The sequence below is a fragment of the Oncorhynchus mykiss genome, chromosome 9 (assembly GCF_057628025.1).
Source record: "Oncorhynchus mykiss isolate SJ-2025 chromosome 9, ASM5762802v1, whole genome shotgun sequence".
Taxonomy (NCBI): Eukaryota; Metazoa; Chordata; class Actinopteri; order Salmoniformes; family Salmonidae; genus Oncorhynchus; species Oncorhynchus mykiss.
Genome location: NC_143030.1, coordinates 10,010,138 through 10,031,827, shown reverse-complemented (window position 1 = coordinate 10,031,827; position 21,690 = coordinate 10,010,138). Strand labels below are relative to the sequence as shown.

At 45.1% G+C, this 21,690-nt stretch overlaps 2 protein-coding genes and 1 pseudogene across 3 annotated transcripts in view; 1 reads left to right on the top strand and 2 right to left on the bottom strand.

Moving 5' to 3' along the window:
- Positions 1 to 1,164: 1,164 nt before the first annotated feature.
- On the bottom strand, positions 1,165 to 3,758 carry LOC110531373 (uncharacterized). Its single transcript, XM_021614564.3, has 2 exons — positions 3,303 to 3,758; positions 1,165 to 2,798 (listed from the first exon to the last, which is right to left on the bottom strand). Exons 1-2 carry the CDS (start codon positions 3,466 to 3,468, stop codon positions 1,594 to 1,596), a joined length of 1,371 nt encoding a protein of 456 aa, XP_021470239.3. The 5' UTR covers positions 3,469 to 3,758; the 3' UTR covers positions 1,165 to 1,593.
- Positions 3,759 to 9,970: 6,212 nt separating this feature from the next.
- Positions 9,971 to 11,184, bottom strand: LOC149980745 (uncharacterized; annotated as a pseudogene). The gene is made up of 2 exons (XR_016483046.1): positions 10,836 to 11,184; positions 9,971 to 10,645 (listed from the first exon to the last, which is right to left on the bottom strand). The product of XR_016483046.1 is annotated as an uncharacterized LOC149980745 (transcript).
- Positions 11,185 to 13,099: 1,915 nt separating this feature from the next.
- LOC110531382 (circularly permutated Ras protein 1) overlaps positions 13,100 to 21,690 on the top strand; it is a 28,759-nt gene continuing 20,168 nt past the window's right edge. The window contains exons 1-4 of the mRNA XM_090183409.1: positions 13,100 to 13,494; positions 15,370 to 15,526; positions 15,721 to 15,882; positions 21,542 to 21,634. Of these exons, the coding sequence (XP_090039535.1) occupies positions 15,370 to 15,526; positions 15,721 to 15,882; positions 21,542 to 21,634 (412 nt within the window). The 5' untranslated portion in view covers positions 13,100 to 13,494. The remainder of the gene's footprint in view (positions 13,495 to 15,369; positions 15,527 to 15,720; positions 15,883 to 21,541; positions 21,635 to 21,690) is intronic.

Below are 21,690 nucleotides of genomic sequence, written 5' to 3'. Positions count from 1 at the left end.
TCCGATTCAAACTCCTATTAGACAGTTCTTTATATTGTTTTATATACTTTTTTTAAATGAACAAACAAATCAATACACAGAGTACATGAGGGATCACAAGTATATGTAGATTATATACAATGGACGATTGAGCTTAGGGGGGCCATTAGACAGTTCTGCAAGCGTTACTATGATGTCAAAATACGTTCGTTACTCACCAAATATGGACTTCCGTTGAGCAACTATCTTTGTTTATGTATCTGCGAGCTGTCGGCTAGAGCGCATGCGCAAAGACCACTGTGGGCACACTCATGTTTCGTGACAAAACCAACCAGTAGAGTAGAAAATGCGATGGAAACCCATTTACTTGTATTTTTTATTTGTTACATGGGAAGGTAACCACACATTTATTTTTATGAGCACCACGTCATCACGCGGTTTTATTCATTTTTTTAAAATCCGTAAGTCATTTTGATGAAAACACACCCCTGCTCGGAAAATGCGCGTATTGTTTTTATGCAGATATTTTTGAAAAATTGCACGACAATCCCTCGCCAATTGGACGGAAACCTAGCTCGTGTCAATTTTGAATGATAATTCTTCCCAGTTTTACCGGTGAAACGTCCATGAAGCATCTGCATGCCAACCATTTGATCTCAATCAGTTTCATGGGAATATGCATTTCGATTTTCTTAGTTATCTAGAGTTGTTTCTAATGATGTACAGTGTGCGAATTGTAGAGCAGAGGGTGTTAACAAATTGTAGCCTACCTGTGTTTTGTTTCAATCAAAGCACATATTTAGCCTTGTGGCGCATACTACACTATGCTATTATATTCGGTTCTGTTATGTCGAATACTGTGATCGTGATGCAATCTGGCAGACATTGATTCAGCTTTGATCTAACTTAAACGAGCACCATTCACCAGAGTAGCATGTTTTCTGCAAGTTGTAGAGAATATCATACATGTGCAGAAGCTTCAGGGCCTTTAGCTGTTGGGAAGAGGGGTCCAGTAAACTTAGGATCCACATCTATTCCATATCAAAATATAGGATAATCTGTAAGAATAAATTATTTATCAGAAGTAAACTGAATATAATTACTCAATACAATATTAAATTAATATCAATCATGAATGAGCAGTATTTAGTGAAAATGGATGAGAAAAACTCTTGGACAGACACATTTTCTGTAAAGTAAACATGTTTTAATATATCGAAAACATCAAGTCAGACCATTCTCTCAGTACATTTAGAGACATTCTAAAATGCAAAACTTCATAAAAGATATCTGTCAGGAGTAAATTTATCCACAAAAACAAAGATAATTGTTTACACATTTTAAATGACCACATGTTCACAATATTTGCTGATTTAACCATCAGGCCGATGCAAAAGATTAGGGGAGGACCACCTCACTTGCAAATAGTAAATTCTGAACTGTTGGATTATTACATCATCATTGAAATCAAATCAAACTTTATTTACATAGAAAGCTTTACAAAAGTATGTTCACCACACATGTATTTATCTGAATGAATGAGCCAGAGTTGCTTTGCTTTTGTTGTCCACATCCTGCCTTTTAATTCCCGTCTTCCGACAGAAGATCTTTGTCCTAATTTTCATCCTGTTTTCCTCCTTTGTGGATGTTTTTCACATGCGTCAGCAGGTTAGACTTTTGAGTGAAGCTTTTCTCACAGTCTCCACAGCTAAATGGTTTCTCTCCTGTGTGAGTCAGTTTATGCTTCCTTAGGTTCCCCTTCAAATTGAAGCTTTTCCCACAGTCACCACAGCTAAATGGTTTCTCTCCTGTGTGAGTCCTTATATGATCTGTAAGGTTCCCCTTCTGATAGAAGCTTTTCCCACAGACACCACAGCTAAATGGTTTCTGTTGTGTGTGAGTCAGTATATGTTTCCTTAGGTCTCCCTTCTGATAGAAGCTTTTCCCACAGTCACCACAGCTAAATGGTTTCTCTCCCGTGTGAGTCAGTTTGTGCAAGTTCAGGTTTCCCTTCTGACTGAAGCTTTTCCCACAGTCACCACAGCCAAATGGTTTCTCTCCTGTGTGAATACTCATGTGCCTGGACAGATCTCCTTTGTATTTGATGATCTTTCCACAAACTGGACAGATACAGGGTTTTCCACTGTGACAGAGTTGGACATGGGCCTTCAGTTTACAGGTGGAGTTGTAGTGTTTATTGCCGAAGCTGCATTCACTGAGTCTCTTCTTGGTGAGAGTCATATGCCTCTGCAGGTCAGCTTTCGGAGCAAACGTTTCACCACAGTCACGAAAGTGGCTAGTTTTTCTAGGCTTGGTGCTGGGTGTGGAACAGTGTTCCCCCATTGGTGGGTTGGGATCCAATGGTGGACTGGGATCCAATGGTGGGCTACTGTCAAGTCCTACTGTGTAGCTGCCTACAGCTGAACTGCGTCTGGAGGCATTGTTTTGATTATCTGGAGGGTCACAGGGAATGTTGAGACCCTTAATGTGGGTCACAGTGACAAAAGGTGTGAGATTCACTGGTTTAGAGTCTCTCTCTCTGTTCTCCACAGTCTGGGTTTGGGGATGAGTCAAGGACTGAAGTGGGTCCTCCTGATCACATTCACTTTTCAAACAGGAAGGAGAGAATATAAACTCTATGATATCAGGCTCTACCACTTGAAGCTGCTCTTCCTCCTGACTGGTCCTGACTTCCTCCTGTTCCTCTTTAATCTGTTTGGTCTCTGGGTCCTTCTGTCCCAGACTGGGGCTCCACTCCTGCTCACAGTGCTGCTGCTCAGGGGGAACCTCCTCTTCAGAGACAGAGAGCTGCAGGGAGTCTGGAGAGAAGGAGACGAGGGTAGAGGTTACCTGCCCGAGAATTACATTTACATTTGGAATCACTCATGAATTATAGATCTCTATGATTTTAAAATATCAAATGGCTTTATTGGCATGTATGTCTACACAGCCTTTAAACACAGCCTTTAAACACAGCCTTTAAATAGAGTCTTTAAACACAGCCTTTAAACATGTCTGAGTGAAGTTATCTGGTTATTTTCTCTCATTCACTTGGGTACTCAATCCTATTATGGAACACACCGCGGCCAACATGTACATGCAAAAACAACATATCGTATCTTTTTTTTTCTTCCCTTTCCTAACATATCGTATCAAACATCATTTGTGACAAGCAGAGGACGTAATGGTGACGTGTGACGCTCCTGTCCGAGCAACGGAAAGCATTGGCACGTCGGGACTATTTTTTTTATATCACCGAAGGTCTAACCACTTTAATAATTTAGTATAACTATATCTAACTATCAGTATATCTAAATACGAACCTATTCTACATCGTTGTATCTCTGGTGTGATCCCCAGCAGTCTCCGTAGCAGATCATTCTCCTCCTGGTACTCCACTACCGTTTTCTCAACTGCACCGAAAATCTCCACAGCAGCCGCCGTTAAACGATCATTTAAAAACACACGCAACGACTGTAGTTTAGACATTTTCAGTGGATTCAGTATTTGGTTATTTAGATAGTATGGTTTCTTGACATGGGTCCTCCTGATCACATTCACTTTTCACACAGCAAGGAGTGAATATGTAGTCTTTGGTATCAACGAGCCCCCGACACGTCCTAAATTCAGTGGTCTTTCTTTTACTCCACAAAAAAAAATAATGTTCCAAATCAAAACAAACTCATTCCCAATCCTACTTCCGTGTTCAAGTCAATGAATCTTACAAAACTCATTGGTTCTAGTGGTGACGAACCCAGAAACACAGAACAGCGTCACCAGCTGGATGGGGGTGTGTGTTTACTGCTGTGCAAGTTAGTTCACTGACCAAGTAAGGAAGGAAATAATGACGACATGTGGACAAAGCAGTGGTTATCATAAGTATGACATGATCTGGGAGAATCAATTCGACTGTATCAATAACATCAGGGACACCATTCTCCCGTTACCGTGCCAGGCATTCCAAAATAAACGAACAAATAATCCAGTTTATAACGCTTTTTTTTTTAAACTAATTTTTGTAAAATATTTTTTCAATATATATTCCTACAAAGCAGAACCATTGATTTAGCTATTTAGATAAGCAACCAGATTGAACTATTGGTTTTAAGGTTAATAAAAACAAGAAGCTAAACATAGATGTGTTTTCGTTTGTTGAATCCTTTAAAATATGCCCATTTTAAACATATATTTTTTTGAAAAATCTAAAAGCTATTTCAGACTATTTAGACAAGTTAACTGGCTTAGTAGTATATCCCTCAGATCTGTGAGATTCCTGTAATATGTTGTACTACTGTTTGATCATTACGTCATCATTCAAATAAAATATAACTTCATTTACAGTGTGGTTGGAAAATATTGACACCCTTGATAAAAATTACTGCATAAAATAAATAATTAAAATATTGAGCTATATTGTATGCTAAAAAAAACCCACAGGTTTTCAATGAGGTTTCAAGTCCAGAGACGGATTCGGTGGCTAATTAACCATTTCTTTGTGGATTTTGACGTTTGCTTGGGGTTATTGTGTTGTTGGAAAATCCACTTGCGGCCAAATTTCAGCTTTCTGGCAGAAACAACCAGGTTTTTGGCTAAAATGTCCTGGTACTGGGTAAAGTTCCTGATGCTGTTGACCTTAACAAGGGTCCCATGACCAGTGGAAGCAAAATAGCCCCATAACATCAATGAGCCACCACCATATTTTACAGGTTTTGGGGTTATTTTCACCTCATGAATTCTCATTTCACATACCTACTAAAAGATTCCATGACTACCATACATACCTGTATTCCCTTGACTACCATACACACCTGTAATCCCTTGACTACCATACATAACTGTATTCCCTTGACTACCATACACACCTGTATTCCCTTGACTACCATACATACCATACATACCTGTATTCCCTTGACTACCATACATAACTGTATTCCCTTGACTACCATATGTAACGGATGTGAAACGGCTAGCTTAGTTAGCGTGGGCGCTAAATAGCGTTTCAATCAGTGACGTCACTTGCTCTGAGACCTTGAAGTAGTAGTTCCCCTTGCTCTGCAAGGGCCGCGGCTTTTGTGGAGCGATGGGTAACGACGCTTCGTGGGTGACTGTTGTTGATGTGTGCAGAAGGTCCCTGGTTTGCGCCCGGGTATGGGTGAGGGGATGGTCTAAAATTATACTGTTACACATAAACACCATATATTCCCTTGACTACCATACACACCTGTATTCACTTGACTACCATACACACCTGTATTCCCTTGACTACCATACATACCATATACACCTGTATTCCCTTGACTACCATACACACCTGTATTCCCTTGACTACCATACACACCTGTATTCCCTTGACTACCATACACACCTGTATTCCCTTGACTACCATACACACCTGTATTCCCTTGACTACCATACATACCTGTATTCCCTTGGCTACCATACATACCTGTATTCCCTTGACTACCATACATACCTGTATTCCCTTGGCTACCATACACACCTGTATTCCCTTGACTACCATACACACCTGTATTCCCTTGACTACCATACACACCTGTATTCCCTTGACTACCATACATAACTGTATTCCCTTGACTACCATACATAACTGTATTCCCTTGACTACCATACACACCTGTATTCCCTTGACTACCATACACACCTGTATTCCCTTGACTACCATACATAACTGTATTCCCTTGACTACCATACATAACTGTATTCCCTTGACTACCATACATAACTGTATTCCCTTGACTAAAATACACACCATACATACCTGTATTCCCTTGACTACCATACACACCTGTATTCCCTTGACTACCATACATACCTGTATTCCCTTGGCTACCATACACACCTGTATTCCCTTGACTACCATACACACCTGTATTCCCTTGACTACCATACACACCTGTATTCCCTTGACTACCATACATAACTGTATTCCCTTGACTACCATACATAACTGTATTCCCTTGACTACCATACACACCTGTATTCCCTTGACTACCATACATACCTGTATTCCCTTGACTACCATACACACCATACACACCTGTATTCCCTTGACTACCATACACACCTGTATTCCCTTGACTACCATATACACCTGTATTCCCTTGACTACCATACACGCCTGTAATCCCTTGACTACCATACACACCTGTATTCCCTTGACTACCATACACACCTGTATTCCCTTGACTACCATACACACCTGTATTCCCTTGACTACCATACATAACTGTATTCCCTTGACTACCATACACACCTGTATTCCCTTGACTACCATACATAACTGTATTCCCTTGACTACCATACATACCTGTAATCCCTTGACTACCATACACACCTGTATTCCCTTGACTACCATACACACCTGTATTCCCTTGACTACCATATGTAATTGTATTCCCTTGACTACCATACATACCTGTATTCCCTTGACTACCATACATACCATACATACCTGTATTCCCTTGACTACCATACACACTTGTATTCCCTTGACTACCATACATACCATACATACCTGTATTCCCTTGACTACCATACACACCTGTATTCCCTTGACTACCATATATACCTGTATTCCCTTGACTACCATACATACCTGTATTCCCTTGACTACCATACACACTTGTATTCCCTTGACTACCATACAGACCATACATACCTGTATTCCCTTGACTACCATACACACCTGTATTCCCTTGACTACCATATATACCTGTATTCCCTTGACTACCATATATACCTGTATTCCCTTGACTACCATACATACCTGTATTCCCTTGACTACCATACACACCTGTATTCCCTTGACTACCATACATACCATACATACCTGTATTCCCTTGACTACCATACACACCTGTATTCCCTTGACTACCATATATACCTGTATTCCCTTGACTACCATACATACCTGTATTCCCTTGACTACCATACACACCTGTATTCCCTTGACTACCATACATACCATACATACCTGTATTCCCTTGACTACCATACACACCTGTATTCCCTTGACTATCATACATACCATACATACCTGTATTCCCTTGACTACCATACACACCTGTATTCCATTGACTACCATATATACCTGTATTCCCTTGACTACCATACATAACTGTATTCCCTTGACTACCATACACACCTGTATTCCCTTGACTACCATACATACCATACATACCTGTATTCCCTTGACTACCATACACACCTGTATTCCCTTGACTACCATATATACCTGTATTCCCTTGACTACCATACATACCTGTATTCCCTTGACTACCATACACACCTGTTTTCCCTTGACTACCATATATACCTGTATTCCCTTGACTACCATACATACCTGTATTCCCTTGACTACCATACACACCATACATACCTGTATTCCCTTGACTACCATACACACCATACATACCTGTATTCCCTTGACTACCATACACACCATACACACATGTATTCCCTTGACTACCATACACACCTGTATTCCCTTGACTACCATATATACCTGTATTCCCTTGACTACCATACATACCTGTATTCCCTTGACTACCATACACACCTGTATTCCTTGTTTTTGAAAGAAAAGCATGTTTTTTTTGTCCTTGAAAACAACATTGAATTGATCAGAAATACAGTATAGACATTGTTAATGTTGTAAATGACTTGTAGCTGGAAACGGCAGATTTTTAATGGAATATCTACATAGGCGTACAGAGGCCCATTATCAGCAACCATCACTCCTGTGTTCCAATGGCACATTGTGTTAATTAATCCTTGTTTTTAATTTTAAAATGCTAATTTATCATTAGAAAAACAATTTGCAATTACGATAACACAGCTGAAAACTGTTGTTCTGATTAAGGAAGCAATTAAACTGGCCTTCTTTAGACTAGTTGAGGATCTGGAGCATCAGCACTTGTGGGTTCGATTGCAGGCTCAAAATGGCCAGAAACAAAGAACTTTCTTCTGAAACTCATCAGTCTATTCTTGTTCTGAGAAATGAAGGCTATTTCATGAGAGAAATTGCCAAGAAACTGAAGATCTCGTACAACGCTGTGTACTACTCCCTTCACAGAACATCTCAAACGGTCTCTAACCAGAATAGAAAGAGGAGTGGGAGGCCCCGGTGCACAACTGAGCAAGAGGACAAGTACATTGGAGTGTCTCCTAACCTGCCTCAGTGGTTGTGGCTCCTTTGTCTCCTGACCTGCCTCAGTGGTTGTGGCTCCTCTGTCTCCTGACCTGCCTCAGTGGTTGTGGCTCCTCTGTCTCCGAGATAACTCTTGTGCTGCTAGATCCGAGATAACTCTTGTGCTGCTAGATGCTTAACTGTTGTGGTTTGTGTTCTGGTTATGACTCAATATAGATCTGGATCTGATCAGTTGTAGGTGAAGGGCTTGGCGGGTAGAGAGAAGAGAGAGAGAAGGGAAAGAGAGGGTGAGAGAAGAGCGAGGGTTATCCTGTTGTTTGATGATAAAGGTGAGTGGGTATGATGAAGAAATGGCTGAGGTTGAGAGAAATAACTGATACTTCCTCTCTACCTCTCTCTCTCTCTCTCTCACACACCTTCTCTCTCTCTCTCTCTCTCTCACACACCTCTCTCTCTCTCTTCACACTCCCTCCCTTCTTTCTCTCTCTCTCTCTCTCTCTCACTCTCTCTGTCTCTCTCTCTCTCTGTCTCTCTCTCTCTCTCACATACACCTTCTCTCTGTCTCTCTTTCTCTGTCTCTCTCTCCCACCTTCTCTCTGTCTCTCTCTGTCTCTCTCTCTCCCACCTTCTCTCTGTCTCTCTCTCTGTCTCTCTCTCTGTCTCTCTCTCTGTCTCTGTCTCTCTCTCTCTCTCTCTCTCTCTCTCTGTCTCTCTCTCTCTCTCTCTATGTCTCTCTCTCTCTGTGTGTCTCTCTCTGTCTCTCTCTCTCTGTCTCTCTCTCTCTGTGTGTCTCTCTCTGTCTCTCTCTCTCTGTCTCTCTGTCTCTGTCTCTCTCTCTGTCTCTCTCTCTCTCTCTGTCTCTCTCTCTCTATGTCTCTCTCTCTCTGTGTGTCTCTCTCTGTCTCTCTCTCTCTGTCTCTCTCTCTCTGTCTCTCTCTCTCTCTGTCTCTCTCTCTGTCTCTCTCTCTCTCTCTCTCTCTCTCTCTCAATTCAATTCAAAGGGCTTTATTAACATGGGTAACATATGTGTTCATTGCCAAAGCAAGTGAAATAAACAATTACATTTTTACAGTAAACATTACACTCACAGGTTTCAAAGGAATAAAGACATTTCAAATGTCATATTATGTCTATATACAGTGTTGTAACGATGTGCAAACAGTTGCAGTTTTTCTCAATTGCTAAAACACCATTTCTGAAACCTTGCTCCATTTCCTTGAAAACATTAAACACAAAACCTCATCTTCAAGCACTATTTACATAACCTCTGACTCGTCTCGCAAAATGAAACAGTCGCCCTAAAACAGTTTTGCCTGTGTTCAAAATCAAACCCGGCTCTCAAATCATAAACAAAGTGATCCAAATGATGTACACTCTCAAGCAGTCAGTAAACAATACACTGAAAAATAGAAAACACATTGTTCAAAACATACAATTCTCAGGGAGAAGTACATTTTTAATCTAAAAAAATATTCATATTTTTCCGTCATTGTCTTTTGATGAACGAAAACAGGTTCTATCATAGTAGCTCAAAATTGATCAGAAATTACTAATCTGCTTTGCAATTTCATTTTTTGTTCTTCCTCCACCCTGTACCCCTATTTTTACAGTACTGAACCCTGCATCTCAGAAACTTGTCCTTTGTCTCTGTGATACTGTAATTCTTGTTCTTTGTTGATATTACCAGTCAAAATATATTGAGCAGTCAGTACTGTTAATAAATGGAAAGCACAATGTTCAGGGCCATACAATTTGTCCATTGTACAGTATACAGCCTACAATGCACTGTACTACAGTATACAATACTAAAAGGGACAAAAATCAAAGGAGTAAACATGTGATCAATGTGCTTCTCCTTGTCTTTGGGCTGGGTCAGGCCAGAGCACTTTGTCGACATCACAAGCAATATTGTCCCTCCTGAGGCAACGGGGGAAGAAGCCTCTTGTGCCGTATCCAGCCCTGACATGATTCCTCACCTATATCACCACAGGCTAAATCCATGGCTTGCAGCAGATTTACTCTGGTGTAGGGTTGTCTATCATAACAAGAGGAGAAAAACCCCTCAATCGGATTCAGGAAAGGCGAGTATGGAGGGAGGTACAAGTTCATAAACTGCCCATTGATGTTAAACCATTCACTTACCTGAGCAGCTCGGTGGAAACTGACATTGTCCCACACTATTACATAGGTGGGAATGGGATTCTCATTGAGCTCTTGAACCTGCTGCTCAAATAAAATATCTCTTAGATTGGCAATAAATGTTAGAAGGTGCTGGGTGTTATATGGCCCGAGTGTAACATGGTGATGTAGAACACCATGGTTACTGATAGCAGCACAGATTGTGACATTGCCACCTCGTTGACCAGGGACTTCAACAATGGTCCGCTGTCCAATCATGTTTCGGCCTCTCCTTCTCCTCTTTGTTAGATTGAAGCCTGCTTCATCGACAAAGATGAACTCACGGGGTCTGTCCAAGGATTCCAAGTCAAATATTGTCTGTGTAGAAATACAATATACTGTATGTAGGATTTTGTAAGTCGTACAGAGACAGTGCTATACTGTAGAGTACAATTAGGCTTCCGATTCACACACATTGTATGTACTGAAGAGTAATGTCATTCACATAGTATGTGTTAGTACTGTAGACAATCTGGATTACAGTAAATGTTTCTGAATGTACACTTACTTGCACATACTAGGCTCGCAGTTCTTTCACCCTTGGTGAGTTGCGCTCAAAAGGTACTCTGTATACTTGTTTCATTCTCATCCTGTTACGATGGAGGACACGGTCAATTGTGGAAATGCTCACACTGTCGATTCCCTGGAAGTGTGTGTTGTCTTGTATCGCTCGTTCCTGGATTTCTCTGAGTCGTATTTCATTATCTTGAAGGACCATGCCAACTATAACGGCCTCTTGCTCCCGAGTGAATATAGCTGACCTTCCACCTGCATGTGGCAGCCTTGCAATTCTACAAAACGTAGTTGTGCAGTTACAAAACACATTCATGCAGTACAATATATACAGTGATTAACTTTACAAATGTCTATTGAAACAGCTGCATATAATGTAGTACAGTACATTTGCCATTACAAAAATACAGTAGTATCCTGTACCTGTTCTCTTCTCTGAATGTCCTTACTATGGTGGACACAGAACATCGGCTCAAATTGGGTTGCACTCTAAGTCCTGCTTCCCTCATTGTCAGTTCATGGACAACAACATGGTCTATAACTGTTGCTCGAATTTCATCAGATATTTCCACTCTTTGTCTTCCTCTTCGTCCTCCTCTTCCTCTTTCTTGCCCTCCTCCTCCTCTTCCTCTTCGTCGCCCACCTCGCATACGCACTCGTCCTCTCACATTGTTTCTTCTATCCATTCTCAGACTTTCTCCTTCCCACCTTCAACAACCTGTTTCCTCTCTGAACTGGCTTATATTGGTTGTGACTCATCATTTGAAACAGGTTAAATCCATTTTGAGTGGTTGTGTTCAATCAATGACATATGTTCTCTATTTGTATTTGATTGTTGCCACTTGTGTTTACCAGTATGGATGACATGTGCATTAGAGTGCATGTGCATTAGAATGTGTTTAGAGTTTTGCTGAAAAGTCTAAGTGAGATCTGCAAATTGTGTTTTACCATGTGAAATGGTTTAAGGTATTGACAACAGATTGGGTTGTATTTACAATGGTGTTTGTTCTTCACTGGTTGACCTTTTCTTGAGGCAACAGGTCACACATCTTGCTACTGTGATGGCACACTGTGGAATTTCACCCAGTAGATATGGGAGTTTAATTATTTGTGTGTCTGTGTAATCTGAGGGAAATATGTGTCTCAATATGGTCATACATTTGGCAGGAGTTTAGGAAGTGCAGCTCAGTTTCCACCTCATTTTGTGGGCAGTGTGCACATAGCCTGTCTTCTCTTGAGAGCCATGTCTGCCTACGGCGGCCTTTCTCAATAGCAAGGCTATGCTCACTGAGTCTGTACATAGTCAAAGCTTCCCTTAATTTTGGGTCAGTCACAGTGGTCAGGTATCCTGCCACTGTGTACTCTCTGTTTAGGGCCAAATATTATTCTAGTTTTCTCTGTTTTTTGTTAATTATTTCCAATGTGTCATGTAATTATCTTTTTGTTTTCTCATGATTTCTTTGGGTCTAATTGTGCTGTTGTCCTGGGGCTCTGTAGGGTGTGTTTGTGTTTGTGAACAGAGTCCCAGGACCAGCTTGCTTAGGGGACTCTTCTCCAGGTTCATCTCTCTGTAGGTGATGGCTTTGTTATCGAAGGTTTGGGACTCTTCTCCAGGTTCATCTCTCTGTAGGTGATGGCTTTGTTATCGAAGGTTTGGGACTCTTCTCCAGGTTCATCTCTCTGTAGGTGATGGCTTTGTTATGGAAGGTTTGGGACTCTTCTCCAGGTTCATCTCTCTGTAGGTGATGGCTTTGTTATGGAAGGTTTGGGACTCTTCTCCAGGTTCATCTCTCTGTAGGTGATGGCTTTGTTATCGAAGGTTTGGGACTCTTCTCCAGGTTCATCTCTCTGTAGGTGATGGCTTTGTTATCGAAGGTTTGGGACTCTTCTCCAGGTTCATCTCTCTGTAGGTGATGGCTTTGTTATCGAAGGTTTGGGACTCTTCTCCAGGTTCATCTCTCTGTAGGTGATGGCTTTGTTATGGAAGGTTTGGGACTCTTCTCCAGGTTCATCTCTCTGTAGGTGATGGCTTTGTTATCGAAGGTTTGGGACTCTCTCCAGCACAATGTATTTGGCTTCTTGAGTTTCTATTTCCACCCTCACCACTGATCGGTTCACTTCCTGTCACACACACACACCTCTCTCTCTCTCTCTCTCTCTCTCTCTCTCTCTCTCTCTCTCTCTCTCTTTCTCTTTCTCTTTTCTCTCTCTCTCTCTCTCTCTCTCTCTCTCTCTCTCTCTCTCTCTCTCTCTCTCTCTCTCTCTCTCTCTCTCTCTCTCTCTCTCTCTCTCTCTCTCTCTCTCTCTCTCTCTCTCTCTCTCTCTCTCTCTCTCTCTCTCTCTCTCTCTCTCTCTCTCTCTCTCTCTCTCTCTCTCTCTCTCTCCAGCACAGTGTTTTTGGTTTCTTAAGTTGCTGTTTCCACTATCCCTACTGATCGGCTCACTTCCTGCCTCACACGCACACTCTCTCTGAAACACAGACACACACACATCATCTCACACACAACATACGCACACATAGAACGTTTTGGTTGGCTGGACAGGAAGTTGGCCGGACAGGGGAAAAAACGAACAGACGGACAAAACAGACAGACACAACTCAGGAGGACCGGTTCCTTTCTCTGGACAAGTCAACCCTTTCATCCAGAACTCAGGTACCTGTGTTTTCTAACATAACAATGTTCTCTAACACATAACACTGTGTGACATCATGATCTCCTGGCAGATTCTGTTACAGAATAGATTTTTATTTTTTTTATACCCGAGACACAACAAGAATTTTAACAAGATACTGTGTTTTAACGGACATAGACAGAGACAACCAAAAGGTTATCTGAGATTTCCATTCATCTCTGTTTTTAGATCCAGTTAAACTATCACAAAAGTGATCTATAAAAGTGGACATTTATTTGCGTGAAATTTAGATTTTCATTAATCTCATGTCTGTAACCAGAGTGACAAGTTTCTCTTACACCAGGAAATGAGAGTAACACACATTAACCCTTCAATGTTTGTAGATCCGTAAGGTGGAAGCTTCCCCACTATACTGTTTATACCTATCCAGACCCTACAGATCCACCACTATACTGTTTATACCTATCCAGACCCTACAGATCCACCACTATACTGTTTATACCTATCCAGACCCTACAGATCCACCATTATACTGTTTATACCTATCCAGACCCTACAGATCCACTACTATACTGTTTATACCTATCCAGACCCTACAGATCCACTACTATACTGTTTATACCTATCCAGACCCTACAGATCCACCACTACACTGTTTATACCTATCCAGACCCTACAGATCCACTACTATACTGTTTATACCTATCCAGACCCTACAGATCCACTACTATACTGTTTATACCTATCCAGACCCTACAGATCCACTACTATACTGTTTATACCTATCCAGACCCTACAGATCCACTACTATACTGTTTATACCTATCCAGACCCTACAGATACACTACTATACTGTTTATACCTATCCAGACCCTACAGATCCACTACTATACTGTTTATACCTATCCAGACCCTACAGATACACTACTATACTGTTTATACCTATCCAGACCCTACAGATCCACCACTATACTGTTTATACCTATCCAGACCCCACTACTATACTGTTTATACCTATCCAGACCCTACAGATCCACCACTACACTGTTTATACCTATCCAGACCTTACAGATCCACTACTATACTGTTTATACCTATCCAGACCCTACAGATACACCACTATACTGTTTATACCTATCCAGACCCCACCACTATACTGTTTACACCTTTCCAGACCCTACAGATCTGCAAACATCAAAGGGTCACAGAGAAAGAGAGAGAGAGACTGAAGTAGAAAGGTTATGGCCTTTGTTTTTGATGACAAAGGTGAATGGGTATGAAGAAATGGCTGAGGTTGAGAGAAATAACTGATACTTCCTCTCTACCTCTCTCTCTCTCACACACCTTCTCTCTCTCTCTCTGTCTCTCTCTCTCTCTCTCTCTCTTCACCCTCCCTCCCTCCCTTTCTTTCTTTCTCTCTCTGTCTCTGTCTCTCTCTCTCTCTCTCTCTCTTCACCATCCCTCCCTCCCTTTCTCTCTCTCTCTATCTGTCTCTCTCTCTGTCTCTCTCTGTCTCTCTCTCTCTCTTCACCCTCCCTCCCTTTCTTTCTCTCTCTCTTCACCCTCTCACTCTTTCTCTCTCTCTTCACCCCCCTTTCTCTCTCTCTCTCTCTCTCTCTCTCTTTCTCTCTCTTTCTCTCTTTCTCTCTCTCTCTCTCTCTCTCAATTCAATTCAATTCAAGGGGCTTTAATGGCATGGGAAACGTGTTAACATTGCCAAAGCAAGTGAGGTAGATAATATACAAAAGTGATATATATATATATATATATATATATATATATATATATATATATATATATATATATATATATATATATATATACATACAGTGTTGTAACAATGTACGAATGGTTAAAGTACACTCTCTCTCTCTCTCTCTCTCTCTCTCCCCCAGATGGAGTTTGCCTGCAGTCATGTAGTGTGCAACTGGAGACCAGAGAGTGTAGAGGGGAGGTCAGGTGAGGGGGTGACCCCAGGTCTAGGTGAACCCCTTAGACTGTCTGTCAAAGAGCACATGTACGACAATCGCATCGCGGTCATCTCCCGGCCAGGTACTGTACAGACACGACACCGCACACACTAGATTCTCATTCTCATCAGACGTTTCCTCTCACCCACCCACATGTGGTGTTACGAATGATGATGATGTCAATCAAATGTATTTGTAAAGCTCCTTTTTTTGTTGTTTACATCAGCAGATGTCACAAAGTGCTGTAACAGTCTGTGTCTGTTTCCTTTGCTTCAGAACCGGGTATAATGCCTCCAGCTCTGCCCCCTCGACAGTTCGGTTCTCAGAAGCTCCACCCTCAACCCACTTTTCTGCCTCCCCCTCTTCCCTCCCTGCCTGCCCCTCTACCCACCCTGCCTGCCCCTCTACCCTCCCTGCCTCCCCCTCTACCACCCCGAGGTGACAGGATTCTGTGTGTTGGCTCTGAAAACAGCCCTAGTTGTTGGGTTAGATGTAGGCTGTACTGGTGTATGTAAAGATCAGTGGTTTATAAACTATAGACCAGAAGTCCCCACAAGAATAGTAAACAAACATACATTTGACAAACTGGGGACATTTAGTTTGTCCCCACAACGTCAAATGCTATTTCTAGGGGTTGGGGTTAGGGGTTAATGTTTGGGGGTATGGTTTGGGGGTATGGTTTGGGGCTAGGGTTGGGGTTTGGGTCTAGGGTTGGGTTAGGGTTTGGAGCTAGGGTTAGGGTTAGGGTTTGGGATTAGGGTTTGGGTTCGGGTTTGGGTCTAGGGTTGGGTTAGGGTGGGGTTAGGGTTTGGGGTTATGGTTTGGGGTTAGGGTTTGGGGCTAGGTTTGGGGCTAGGGTTAGGGACTAGGGTTGGGTTAGGGTTTGGAGCTAGGGTTAGGTTTAGGGTTTGGGGCTAGGGTTGGGATGGGATGGGTTAGGGTTTGGGGCTAGGGTTGGGTTAGGGTTAGGGTTCGGAGCTAGGGTTAGGGTTAGGGTTTGGGGCTAGGGTTAGGGTTTGGGGCTACGGTTGGCTTAGGGTTAGGGTTTGGAGCTAGGGTTAGGGTTTGGGGCTAGGGTTGGGTTAGGGTTAGGGTTTGGAGCTAGGGTTGGGATGGGTTAGGGTTTGGGGCTAGGGTTGGGTTAGGGTTAGGGTTTGGAGCTAGGGTTAGGGTTTGGAGCTAGGGTTAGGGTTAGGGTTGGGTTAGGGTTAGGGTTTGGGGCTAGGGTTAGGGGCTAGGGTTGGGTTAGGGTTAGGGTTTGGAGCTAGGGTTAGGGTTTGGGGCTAGGGTTGGGTTAGGGTTAGAGTTTGGAGCTAGGGTTAGGGTTAGGGTTTGGGGCTAGGGTTAGGGGCTAGGGTTGGGTTAGGGTTTGGGGCTAGGGTTAGGGTTTGGGGCTAGGGTTAGGTTTAGGGTTTGGGACTAGGGTCAGGGGTTGGAGCTAGGGTTAGGGCTAGGGTTAGGGGCTAGGGTTGGGTTAGGGTTTGGGGCTAGGGTTAGGTGCTAGGGTTGGGTTAGGGTTAGGGGCTAGGGTTGGGGGTTAGGGTTAGGGGCTAGGGTTGGGGTAGGATTTGGGGCTAGGGTTAGGGGCTAGGGTTGGGCTAGGGTTTGGGGCTAGGAATGGGTTAGGGTTTGGGGCTAGGGTTGGGTTAGGGTTTGGGGATAGGGTTGGGTTAGGGTTGGGTTAGGGTTTGCGGCTAGGGCTGGGTTAGGGTTTGGGGCTAGGGTTAGGGTTTGGGGCTAGGATTGGGTTAGGGTTTGGGGCTAGGGTTTGGGGCTAGGGTTGGGTTAGGGTTTGGGGCTAGGGTTGGGTTGGGTTTAGGGTTTGGGGTTAGGGTTGGGTTAGGGTTGGGTTAGGGTTTGGGGCTAGGGTTTGGGGCTAGGGTTGGGTTAGGGTTGGGTTAGGGTTTGGGGTTAGGGTTGGGTTAGGGTTTGTGGCTAGGGTTTGTGGCTAGGTTTGGGTTAGGGGTTAGGGTTTGGGGCTAGGGTTGGGTTAGGGTTTGGGGCTAGGGTTTGGGGCTAGGGTTGGGTTAGGGTTTGGGGTTAGGGTTTGGGGCTAGGTTTGGGTTAGGGCTTGGGGCTAGGTTTGGGTTAGGGTTTGGGGCTAGGGTTTGGGGCTATTGTTGGGTTAGGTTTTGGGGCTAGTGTCTGGTTAGGGTTAGGGTTTGGGGCTAGGTTTGGGTTAGGGTTTGGAACTAGGGTTGGGTTAGGGTTTGGGGCTAGGGTTGGGTTAGTGTTGGATTAGGGTTTGGGGATAGGGTTGGGTCAGGGTTTAGGGCTAGGTTTGGGTTATCGTTTGGGGTTAGGGTTTGGGGCTAGGGTTAGGGTTAGGGTTGGGTTAGGTTTGGGGTTAGGGTTTGGGGTTAGGGTTTGGGGCTAGGGTTAGGGACTAGGGTTGGGTTAGGGTTTGGAACTAGGGGTAGCGTTAGGGTTAGGGTTTGGAGCTAGGGTTAGGTTTAGGGTTTGGGGCTAGGGTTGGGATGGGATGGGTTAGGGTTTGGGGCTAGGGTTGGGTTAGGGTTTGGGGATAGGGTTGGGTTAGGGTTGGGTTAGGGTTTGCGGCTAGGGCTGGGTTAGGGTTTGGGGCTAGGGTTAGGGTTTGGGGCTAGGATTGGGTTAGGGTTTGGGGCTAGGGTTTGGGGCTAGGGTTGGGTTAGGGTTTGGGGCTAGGGTTGGGTTGGGTTTAGGGTTTGGGGTTAGGGTTGGGTTAGGGTTGGGTTAGGGTTTGGGGCTAGGATTTGGGGCTAGGGTTGGGTTAGGGTCAGGTTAGGGTTTGGGGTTAGGGTTGGGTTAGGGTTTGTGGCTAGGGTTTGTGGCTAGGTTTGGGTTAGGGGTTAGGGTTTGGGGCTAGGGTTGGGTTACGGTTTGGGGCTAGGGTTTGGGGCTAGGGTTGGGTTAGGGTTTGGGGCTAGGGTTTGGGGCTATTGTTGGGTTAGGTTTTGGGGCTAGGGTCTGGTTAGGGTTAGGGTTTGGGGCTAGGTTTGGGTTAGGGTTTGGAACTATGGTTGGGTTAGGGTTTGGGGCTATGGTTGGGTTAGTGTTGGATTAGGGTTTGGGGATAGGGTTGGGTCAGGGTTTAGGGCTAGGTTTGGGTTAGGGTTTGGGGTTAGGGTTTGGGGTTAGGGTTAGGGTTGGGTTAGGTTTGGGGTTAGGGTTTGGGGTTAGGGTTTGGGGCTAGGTTTGGGGCTAGGGTTAGGGACTAGGATTGGGTTAGGGTTTGGAGCTAGGGGTAGCGTTAGGGTTAGGGTTTGGAGCTAGGGTTAGGTTTAGGGTTTGGGGCTAGGGTTGGGATGGGATGGGTTAGGGTTTGGGGCTAGGGTTAGGTTAGGGTTAGGGTTCGGAGCTAGGGTTAGGGTTAGAGTTTGGGGCTACGGTTAGGTTTTGGGGCTACGGTTAGGTTAGGGTTAGGGTTTGGAGCTAGGGTTAGGGTTTGGGGCTAGGGTTGGGTTAGGGTTAGGTTTTGGAGCTAGGGTTGGGATGGGTTAGGGTTTGGGGCTAGGGTTAGGGTTAGGGTTTGGGGCTAGGGTTGGGTTAGGGTTAGGGTTTGGAGCTAGGGTTAGGGTTAGGGTTTGGGGCTAGGGTTAGGGTTAGGGTTTGGGGCTAGGGTTGGGTTAGGGTTAGGGTTTGGAGCTAGGGTTAGGGTTTGGGGCTAGGGTTGGGTTAGGGTTAGGGTTTGGAGCTAGGGTTAGGGTTAGGGTGTGGGGCTAGGGTTAGGGGCTAGGGTTGGGTTAGGGTTTGGGGCTAGGGTTAGGGTTTGGGGCTAGGGTTAGGGTTTGGGGCTAGGGTTAGGGTTAGGGGTTGGAGCTAGGGTTAGGGTTAGGGTTTGGGGCTAGGGTTGGGGGCTGGGGTTGGGTTAGGGTTTGGGGCTAGGGTTAGGGGCTAGGGTTGGGTTAGGGTTTGAGGCTAGGGTTAGGTGCTAGGGTTTGGTTAGGGTTAGGGGCTAGGGTTAGGGGCTAGGGTTAGGGGCTAGGGTTGGGGGTTAGGGTTAGGGGATAGGGTTGGGTTAGGCTTTGGGGTTAGGGTTTTAGGGTTAGGGTTTGGGGCTAGGGTTAGGGTTTGGGGCTACGGTTGGGTTAGGGCTTGGAGCTAGGGTTAGGGTTTGGGGCTAGGGTTGGGTTATGGTTAGGGTTTGGAGCTAGGGTTGGGATGGGTTAGGGTTTGGGGCTAGGGTTGGGTTAGGGTTAGGGTTTAGAGCTAGGGTTAGGGTTTGGGGCTAGGGTTAGGGTTAGGGTTTCGGGCTAGGGTTGGGTTAGGGTTAGGGTTTGGGCTAGGGTAAGGTTAGGGTTTGGGGCTAGGGTTAGGGTTAGGGTTTGGGGCTAGGGTTGGGTTAGGGTTAGGGTTTGGAGCTAGGGTTAGGGTTTGGGGCTAGGGTTGGGTTAGGGTTAGGGTTTGGAGCTAGGGTTAGGGTTAGGGTTTGGGGCTAGGGTTAGGGTTAGGGGTTGGAGCTAGGGTTAGGGTTTGGGGCTAGGGTTGGGGGCTGGGGTTGGGTTAGGGTTTGGGGCTAGGGATAGGGGCTAGGGTTGGGTTAGGGTTTGGAGCTAGGGTTAGGTGCTAGGGTTGGGTTAGGGTTAGGGGATAGGGTTGGGTTAGGGTTGGGTTAGCGTTTGCGGCTAGGGCTGGGTTAGGGGTTAGGGTTTGGGGCTAGGGTTGGGTTAGGGTTTGGGGCTAGGGTTTGGGGCTAGGGTTGGGTTAGGGTTTGGGGTTAGGGTTTGGGGCTAGGTTTGGGTTAGGGTTTGGGGCTAGGTTTGGGTTAGGGTTTGGGGCTAGGGTTTGGGGCTATTGTTGGGTTAGGTTTTGGGGCTAGGGTCGGGTTAGGGTTAGGGTTTGGGGCTAGGTTTGGGTTAGGGTTTGGAACTAGGGTTGGGTTAGGGTTTGGGGCTAGGGTTGGGTTAGTGTTGGATTAGGGTTTGGGGATAGGATTGGGTCAGGGTTTAGGGCTAGGTTTGGGTTAGGGTTTGGGGTTAGGGTTTGGGGCTAGGGTTAGGTTTGGGTTGGGTTAGGTATGGGGTTAGGGTTTGGGGCTATGTTTTGGGGCTAGGGTTGGGTTAGGGTTTGGGGCTAGGGTTTGGGGCTAGGGTTGGGTTAGGGTTTGGGGATAGGGTTGGGTTAGGGTTTGGGGCTAGGGTTGGGTTAGGGTTGGGTTAGGGTTTGGGGCTAGGGTTGGGTTAGGGTTTGGTGCTAGGGTTGGGTTAGGGTTTGGGTTTGGGTGTAGGGTTGGGTTAGGTTTGGGGTTAGGGTTTGGGGCTAGGTTTTGGGGCTAGGGTTGGGTTAGGGTTTGGGGCTAGGGTTGGGTTAGGGTTTGGGGCTAGGGTTGGGTTAGGGTTGGGTTAGGGTTTGGGGCTAGGGTTGGGTTAGGGTTTGGGGTTAGGGTTTGGGGCTAGGTTATGGGGCTAGGGTTGGGTTAGGGTTTGGGGCTAGTGTTGGGTTAGGGTTTGGGGCTAGGGTTGGGTTAGGGTTTGGGGCTAGGGTTGGGTTAGGGTTTGGGGCTAGGGTTTGGGGCTAGGGTTGGGTTAGGGTTTGGGGCTAGGGTCGGGTTAGGGTTTGGGGCTAGGGTTGGGTTAGGGTTTGGGTTTGGGTGTAGGGTTGGGTTAGGTTTGGGGTTAGGGTTTGGGGCTAGGTTTTTTGGCTAGGGTTGGGTTAGGGTTTGGGGCTAGGGTTGGGTTAGGGTTTGGGGCTAGGGTTGGGTTAGGGTTGGGTTAGGGTTTGGGGCTAGGGTTGGGTTAGGGTTTGGGGTTAGGGTTTGGGGCTAGGTTATGGGGCTAGGGTTGGGTTAGGGTTTGGGGCTAGGGTTTGGGGCTAGTGTTGGGTTAGGGTTTGGGGCTAGGGTTGGGTTAGGGTTTGGGGCTAGGGTTGGGTTAGGGTTTGGGGCTAGGGTTTGGGGCTAGGGTTGGGTTAGGGTTTGGGGCTAGGGTCGGGTTAGGGTTTGGGGCTAGGGTCGGGTTAGGGTTTGGTTTTGGGGTTAATGTTCATGTCAGGCGTTAGGGGTTTAGATTTTGAATGGGACTGAATTGTGTGTCCCCACAAGATTAGTTAAACAAGACTCTGTGTGTGTGTGTGTGTGTGTGTGTGTGTGTGTGTGTGTGTGTGTGTGTATTCTCAGGTTTGGAGGGCCAAGGAGAGCAGAGCATAAGATTGAAGGCTAACGTTAACGTTCTCTCTCTCAGTGTTGGACGTCTGGTAGACATGAGTAGAGGTACACACACACACACACACACACACACACACACACACACACACACACACACACAC

Bases quoted from the DNA above. Each gene is read 5' to 3' on its own strand.
- LOC110531373 (XM_021614564.3), bottom strand. From the start codon at position 3,468: ATGTCTAAACTACAGTCGTTGCGTGTGTTTTTAAATGATCGTTTAACG. The intron at 2,799-3,302 runs GTTCGTATTTAG...CCTTCTCTCCAG, and splicing joins GATACAACGATGTAGAATAG to ACTCCCTGCAGCTCTCTGTC.